The 8213-nt window shown below is 42.6% G+C and overlaps 1 protein-coding gene across 1 annotated transcript; it reads left to right on the plus strand.

The window, feature by feature from the left end:
* The first annotated feature begins 66 nt into the window (after nucleotides 1-66).
* On the plus strand, nucleotides 67-7700 carry TMEM129 (transmembrane protein 129, E3 ubiquitin ligase). The gene is made up of 4 exons (XM_051798636.1): nucleotides 67-459; nucleotides 1507-1981; nucleotides 4264-4423; nucleotides 7072-7700. The coding sequence occupies exons 1-4, from the start codon at nucleotides 255-257 to the stop codon at nucleotides 7318-7320; spliced, it is 1089 nt and encodes a 362-aa protein (XP_051654596.1). The 5' UTR covers nucleotides 67-254; the 3' UTR covers nucleotides 7321-7700.
* The last annotated feature ends 513 nt before the right edge of the window (nucleotides 7701-8213 follow it).

The raw sequence follows: 8213 nt of genomic DNA on the forward strand, positions 1-8213 counted from the left end.
TGTCCGGTTCCCGATGCCCGGATCCCGCGGCCTGGCAGGCGCAGAGGGATGGAGGGGCGGGAACGGATGGATGGAAGGGAGGGAGCCGATGGAGCGCCGGTCCCCGCCTCCCCTCGCACTGCCGGTCCCCGCCCCGGCATCCGGGGCTGCGGCGGGAAGTGCCGCCGGAGCGGTAGGAATCACCGCTCGCCCCTGGAGCACCCGGGGGCGCGGCGGGATCTCCCGGGGCCCGCCGTGCCCGGGAGGGGCGCAGCATGGAGAGCCCCGCGGTGACCTTCACCCTGGCCTACGTGGTGTTCGCCGTGTGCTTCGTGTTCCCGCCCGACGAGGTGCGCTCGGCGGGGCTGACGGTGCAGAGCCTGCTCTCGGCCTGGCTGGGCAGCGAGGACGCGGCCTTCGTGCAGTACCACCTGCGGCGCAGCACCGGCACGCTGCTGGCGCACTCCCTGCTGCCCCTGGGTGAGTCCCTCCTTCCTTCCCCCTGCACACCCCGGGCTCGGCAGCCGGCTGGCTGCACCCGGAGCACACGCAGTCACCGAGGAGTTGCGTTTCGCTCGACCGGGGAGTTCAGCTTGGCGTCCTTTAGCCATATAGTTCTGCGGAAAATTAAGTGGCGCCTTGCAGGTAATGCTGTTCAGCAAATTCAGAGCATCTTCTTTAAGGTGTATCATTCTGGCGTCTCACAGGTAGTTTTATTCAACCAACAGATGCAAGTCATCTTCCTTTAGGTATATGGTTCAGGCAAAAGTGGCGTCTCGCAGGTTATTTTATTCAAATTCAGATCACCTTCCTTTAGATATATCATTCTGTTAAAAGCACTATCTCGCAGGTAATTTTATTCAACACTTTCGGATCACCTTCCATCAGGTGTATCATTCTGGTAAAAGTGGCATCTCGTAGGTAATTTTATTCAACCAGCAAATTCAAATTGCCTTCCTTTGGGTATATAATTCTGACAAAAGTGGCATCTCACAGGTAATTTTACTGAACAAATTCGGATCACCTTCAGGTAAATCATTCCGGCAAAAGTGGCACCTCACAGGTAATTTTATTCAGCAAATTCAGATCACCTTCGTTCAGGTATATCATTCTAGTAAAAGTGGTATCTTGCAGGTAATTTCATTCAACCAACAAATTCAAATCACCTTCCTTTAGCTATATAATTCTGGTAAAAGTATTATCTCGCAGGTACTTTTATTCAACAAATTCAAGTCACCTTCCTTTACCTGTATAATTCTGGTAAAATTGGCATCTTACAAGTTATTCAATCTGCAAATTCAAATCAGCTTCATTTAGCTATGCAATTCTGGTAAAAATCAGGGATGCATAAGCATTTTCCTAAGATTGATTAAGACAAGGGGCTTGAATTTGAAGTCATCCAGAAGTACAGCAGCTCTCCTGGAGGTGAGCTCACTGGTTAGATACCATATGATTTAGGGGTGTGTGTTTATGTGTGTACTTGACTGGTTTCTGAAAGCAAGTTGTTTGGTTTTTTTTCCTTTGCAGGTTATTACCTTGGAATGTGCTTTGCTGCACCTGAAAAACATCTTTGCTTTTTCTACCTGGCTTCAAAAGAATGGAAAACTTTCCTCTTCTTCGCAGTTCTCCTTCCAGCAGTCACCAGTGCCCTGGCATATTACTGGTCACGGAAAGGTTGGAATAATCACCCTTTAGCCCGAACACTTGCTGTCCATGCTCTCCCACAGTCAGGTTGGAGGGCAGTAGCTTCCTCCATCAATACAGAATTCAGGAGAATCGACAAATTTGCCACAGGAGCCCCAGGAGCAAGGGTGATTGTTACAGACACATGGGTGATTAAAGTGACCACCTACTGTTTACACGTTGCCCAGCAGCAGGACATTCATTTGACGGTGACAGACTCCAGACAGCATGAACTTACCCCAGACTCAAATGTGCCTGTGCAGTTCCTCACCATCCGAGTTTCCAGTATCAATCCCTACGTGAAGGCGTTTGATATCCGGTAAAACAACTGTGTTAACCCTGTTTTGTTACATATATACTGTTTGATGGTGCTTATGGAGTGCTTCTGTGTCCGGTCTGAAGACTCCCTGATCTTGTCCCTTCCCTTCTGCTCCCTGCCTGGTGTTCAGAGATGCTGTGTGTGCAGTTCTGCCTTGCAGTGAAATGAAGAAGGGTTGTTTAGAAAGATTCACACACCTGCAGCGCTGAATGCACAGTGGTTAAACAGAGAGACTGTCCCGTTTGATCCATTCTTAGGGAGAGGATTTTGTTGGAGAAGTAACTGGAGAAATTTAGGTCAAAGATGGAGAACAGGAATGAAAAGGACAATCTTTGGTCTTCCAAATTTTGGGTGATGAGAAATAGTTATTTCTCCAAAACTGGCTGTTGTTCACCCATGACTTCGTTTTTTTCCTTCTGCTTAAGACTCGTAATTCTGTCACTGCTCAGAAGAGTTCTCACTGAGCTACTGTAAAGCAAGGAAGTAGTTTTGGTCTGTTTCTGATTTATGTGTTCTCACAGCAGTAAATCTTAGCACACATGAACTGTTAGGGCTTGTTTTGCAAGGGCCCGTGCTGGGTGTTTTCAGCAGTCTGTCCGTGTAGCTGGGCAAAAGGACAAGTTCTGCAGAAACATCTAACACTGAGTAGAAAGGTACCAAGGTCTTTGGTTTTGTTGTGTTATTGAGAGGAGTACTGAAAGCCCTGTTAGTTAGGGCTCTTAAAACTATATATTTGAAAAGGCATGCGAGTGACTTTTTGCTGTAAATGTGCATGTCAGCAGCATTTATTTACTAGGTAATTACTAGGTAATTAAAAGCAGACAGATCACCAGACTTGTAGGTGTGCTGTAGAGCAAGCATGAGGAAGGCATAGAGGTGATTGTGTTAGAGATCCAGGTGAACAGAGCTCAGAACAAGAGATTAGTTAAGGTAAGAGTGACAGTCCTAAGAGACTTGTGTAGACCTGTGAGAGTGATAACCAAATGAGTATTAAACAATTAATGATTTTCTTCTGTTAAGTGCGTCAGTGCCAGAGTGATAAAACTACATCCCCAGCTGGGAAATCATGACTTTGAGAATTCTTTTTAGGGGGAAAAAAAATCCAACTCCCCCCCCCTTTATTTTGTGGCTAAACAGCACAGCATCAAGAACAGTGTTTAAAAGCTCCTCTAATAAGATGTCAGGAATAGTAAATCCCCACTAGAATGCAGCAAAATCATATAGGATCATAGTATATATCCAGAATCAGATACAGTGTGATGTTTCTGGAAGAAAAATGTTTTTGTGCAAGTGGGCCACTTTTCCTCTGGATAGAAAGGTCTCTGTTATTTGCATGGGTAGTGTCTGTTAACAAACAGATAAATAATCTGTCAAATATCCTTTAGTAGTTAAAACAATGGAGACCACTGGGAGCTAAAGCTGAGCCAGCATTGCATTGTGCTGTGCTCTGGGAATTCAGTGGTAGGAAGAACGAGGGCAACAGTTCCAGGGACTGCTCCATGAAAGCTGTTTAATGAGTGGAAGCACTGAGCTGGGGAGTTCTGCTGCTACAGTTCTGAACTGTTACAGTAAAAAGGGGTAACAACAGGGGTGTGTCACTGCAGGATCTGTGAGAGGCCTCAAGTGCCACTTGAGGTCTGTGGGCATCATTTACATTTACTTCAGCAGGAGCAGCTGGTGTGAAATGCATCTTGTTACGGCCTTAAATCAGCAGCAGTTTGTAACCTCTGTGAAATTTCTGGGTTTGTCTAAAATTGGATCATAAAATCACAGAACCTGATAAATTGACATTCTTCTGCTACTTATGTGTACTATATCACCTTGTGATACGTGCTACAGGATATAACTGATTTCTGTCCTCAGGAGTTTATGAACAAGAATTTATATATGATCTAAGTAAATAGGCATTAAAAAGATGGGCAAAAATTGCGTATGCAGTACTTTACAGTTAATGCATGATTTACATACCTGTATTGCTTTTGTTCATGCTGATCACTTCAAAAGCCTTCCTTTATTTTGTGTGATGTTTTAGCTGATCTCCAGCATATCCTGCTCGCTCCTATGAAGTAGGACAGTGTGTTCTGTTGGCTAAGTTGTGTCAAAACCAATCATTAAAGAGCAAAAGAAAATAAAATGCTCACTGTTTATTTATTCTGACTCATGAACCAGCCTAAATAGCTTTTCTGTGGATTCACTTCTCTGATGTCAACCTCTGCAATGTACTGTCGAGGTATTGAAGCAGATAATCATGGTAATGTTTTGTCCCATCTTTTCTTTTTCAGGTTGAACTCCACAGAGTACGGGGAGCTCCGAGAAAAGCTCCGTGCTCCTATCAGCAATGCAGCTAATGTTGTGATCCATCAAAGCCTTAGTGATTTATTTTTAGAAACCTTTACATCTCTGGTGGAAATTAACCAGCCATATCACGTTCCAAGCACTCAGGTGAGACTTTCTATCCATGTGACACTGTAATAATTTTACTTTCAATGTATGTGAGCCTGTGATTACTGTGTAATTGGTAAATGTTTGCTTAGGGCTGTCTCAGGTGAATTATTAAGAGAATTCATTGTTGTGAGGTTAACAAAATGGTTTTATTAAAAATATGAATTAAGCTCTGAATGATGATTAAATTATAATTATTAATTGAGGGTTATTAAGCAGTAATCACATGGTAATTAAACAGTAATCAATCAGTAATTAAATGGTATTTAACAGCAGTCACTGGTACTGGCTACTTCTAATAATTGTATACAATATGCTTTAGATCTAATAAAAACAGTCGCTTACCTTGCTATGGATAATAGTTAGAGGGTAAGGGATTTCTCAGCCTTGAGAGGTAACCTTGAGAGATGTCCTGCTTGCCTGAGACAGCCTGCTGCCCTACAGGAGAGTTCAATGGGCTTGGGGGGCTGCAGTAACTTGCTAAGAGTGAGTGACTGGTGGTCAAACTGCCCCTTGGTGTGGGTGTGCAGCTGTAGGACTTACAATGTCATCTAGTTACCTCCTGATAAGACATGGCCTAGACTCCTTAACTTCCTGAGAAGATACAGCCTAGCACAGTTCCTTCCACTCTGCACAGGCACACTGACTCCAGTCAGGCCTCCTTGTGGGTGATGCCAGAGCCAAAGTGCTGTTTGCTCAGTCGGGGTGGGTGCATCCCTCACAAGGGCTCACCTGCCATCTCAGTAAACACATCATAAATGTAGTTCAGGCTGCTGCTTCCATTCCTTCTATGAGGAGATGAACTGTATTGTGAGCAGTTTTGAGACATGAGAAATAATACAGTGAAATAAAGTCCCCTGTAATAATTCCCATAAAAATATTACGTGAAAACATTTGGAAATTATGACGTTGCGCTTCCAGAAAGCTTATGGGGAGTCATAACTGTTGGTGTTGGGAGCTGCTGGTGGTGTTCTTTAGGCAGTTTGCTCCATTACAGCTTGCTTTTCTAGACAGCCAGGTTTTGCTGGATCTTCTGCTGGAATAAAGTAATGAATCTTAATTTGGGCTTGCTTTGGTTGTAAATAACACCATAGAGTCCTACCTGCAGCTATACTCATAGAGACCTGGTCATTATTACACTTGTGCAGCAATCAGGAGTGTGACTATACCACTGTCCAATGTACCAGAGGAAACTAATTAAACCAGTTCTGGTGACCCTGCAGGGAGTCTGTGTCTGATGTTTCAGCTAATGCAGGGAGTAGTTGGTATCTGTGGTAGTGTCATGGTGTGTTCACTCTATGGTTCCTTGAACTAACTAAAATAAAACTGAATCAGATTTGCCTGCATATGATGATGTTGTATGTTCTGGTTGCAGTGCCAGCTTATAGTGAAATGAGATGTTCAAAATAAAGACAAGATAGAACCTGATAATTTTTCATTTTAATTAAAATAAATTAATTTGTGACACATTTAAGTGTCAGCTGAGCTACTGGTCTTTGGTTTGACATTGAGTGATAAATGTCATCACAGATTATGATAAGGACATAAAAAATACAACACTGAATTTTTTCCTATTCTGAATCTCCATGAGTAAGTTGAAAAAGTTAGTTAATCTTTCTGTGCTAGAAGTCTTCCTGCCTAAAAACTAAGATAAGCCTTAATTTCACAAGTTAAAGCTGATGCAGCTTCTGAAAGAAGCAGTCTTATTTCCTGCACACTCCTGGTCCCCATGTTGACACAAGACTTTGTCTGTGGTGAACCTGGTTGTGTGAAACCAGGGCATAAAGAGGCGAAGCAAATTGGTTTGTGTTCATCTGGATCTGCTCCACAGCCAAGCTGCCAGTGTGGCTGAGCAGGCACTTGGGCTGATAGGGAAGAGACACTGGAGTTGGGAACTAGAGACCACAGAGCAGAGCTGCTTTTTGCTACACCAGTAGCAGTATGAACAGGATTCAGGTCTCTGTGCCTGTCATTTGAACTTTTTCAAGTTCTTGGACAGCTGGAAGACACAGGGGAAACGCTAATTATTGTTTATTAATTGTAAAACACTTCACAGCAAGATGATGTCCCTATATGCAACCTCATGTTCATGTGGCATAATTAACTGTGGGGAAATATTAATTATTACAGTACTATCCAAGAAAATTTAAGTAAGTTTCTGGTTCTTCAAGATGAGTGTCCTTGTGTTCAGTACAGCCCCGGTTTCCCCTTTTATATCTCTTATCTATAAATATGGAAGATAAGAACAGCCATTTGCTGTAGCAAGTGGTAAGAACTGTTTGCTTTATTGTTTTTCTTACTTTATATTGGTATGTTTTTTGAAAAATATCTTGTGTGAATGATAAAGCTGGCTGTGTGCTTACCTTGCTGTGGCTACTGTGCTCTGGAAATAGGTGGAGAAATAATGTTTATTTTCAGTCGTTTTTGTTTAATCACTAGTCTCACGCAGCAGTTCTGGGTTTTCTGTTTAAAGAGAAACTTTGCTCTCATTCGTTAGAAAGTGTTGTAATAAAACTGTTTGACATCTTCTGGTGGGGCAGTTCTGCCTTGATTATTCTGCCACAGATAATTTTCTAAAAGCCTTTGAAGAGCAATCACAGAAACCATTCTGTGCAGTTCACAATCTGGGCATTTTTCTCCTCCTTTAGGAGCTGGAGCCATGCATAGGGTGTATGCAGACTATTGCTAACATCAAGCTCATCAAGAACTGCCAGGAGCCAAACGAAGGGGAGTGCCAGCAGTGCTACTGCCGCCCCATGTGGTGCCTCACCTGCATGGGCAAGTGGTTTGCCAGCCGACAGGATCAGCAGCACCCAGAGACCTGGCTGTCGAGCCAAGTGCCTTGTCCGACTTGCAGAGCCAAATTTTGCATTTTAGATGTTTGCCTAATCCGATGAGTAGTACTTGGGTACGTTTTAACTTTTTTAATTTGAATGTATTTCACAGTGGGTTTGGTCAAAGGCCTCCTAGATTTATTTCTGAGACTTCGTGTTCTACAAGGGTGCAAACTCCAAAGGTTTCTTCTACAGTGTTGAAAACAGATGCAAATCTTTTCAGTTACTTTCCACTCTTACCTGTATCTTTGGTATTTACTCACCTGATATCAATTCCTGGATTATTTTTTTTTTTAACCCATGTCCTTTCTTATGTCTTGGAAGGTTATCCTTCTATATTTGCAGTACTATTCTCTTTTCAAGTTTTAACGTAGGTTAAATTCTTTACATTTTTAAAATTAACTTGGGTTTTGATTCTTTAATAAAGGGCTAACTGAGAAAAATACTTTGGTTAGACTTCATTGATGCTTTGTTTTTCTTTACTCCACTTGTCAAGTTTTTAGTAATCTTTGCAATTGTTCACCGAACAAGTGTACCAGTTGTGGTCCTTCTGCTGGTCCTAAGGGTTTCAGTAGGCTAAGAAATCTAATCCCTGAAGATTTCCAACTCCCATAGGGACTTTTTATTCCATCAGTTTGCCTCTAGCTTACATTTTGATGGATGTCTTTATTTCAAACAACAGAAGGATTCAGAAATACAGCCCATTTATCTGCACTGCTAATGGTATGCATCCTGAAATCTGTTGGTTTCTAGGAGCTACATTGCTTAGGGTTTTGATGTGCTTTAGATGATGGGACATTTTTTATTACATTTGAAGGGAGTGCAGCAAACATCTGAGCTTTAATTTGTGGATTAAAATAACAGAGGGAAAAAACGATAAAAGAGAGAAAGGAACACTTTAAAGCTTTGTTCTAGGTGAATAAAAGCCAGGATCTCTCCCGCGTGAATAATAATAA

Source organism: Manacus candei, unplaced genomic scaffold, assembly GCF_025592945.1.
Source record: "Manacus candei isolate 608988 ecotype Guabito, Panama unplaced genomic scaffold, ASM2559294v1 h1tg000048l, whole genome shotgun sequence".
Lineage (NCBI taxonomy): Eukaryota > Metazoa > Chordata > Aves > Passeriformes > Pipridae > Manacus > Manacus candei.

Excerpts from the sequence above, each read along its gene's own strand:
- TMEM129 (XM_051798636.1), top strand. The coding sequence starts at position 255 with ATGGAGAGCCCCGCGGTGACCTTCACCCTGGCCTACGTGGTGTTCGCC. Across the intron at positions 460-1,506 it reads GCACTCCCTGCTGCCCCTGG|GTTATTACCTTGGAATGTGC; the intron begins GTGAGTCCCTCC and ends TTTCCTTTGCAG. Across the intron at positions 1,982-4,263 it reads GTGAAGGCGTTTGATATCCG|GTTGAACTCCACAGAGTACG; the intron begins GTAAAACAACTG and ends TTTCTTTTTCAG.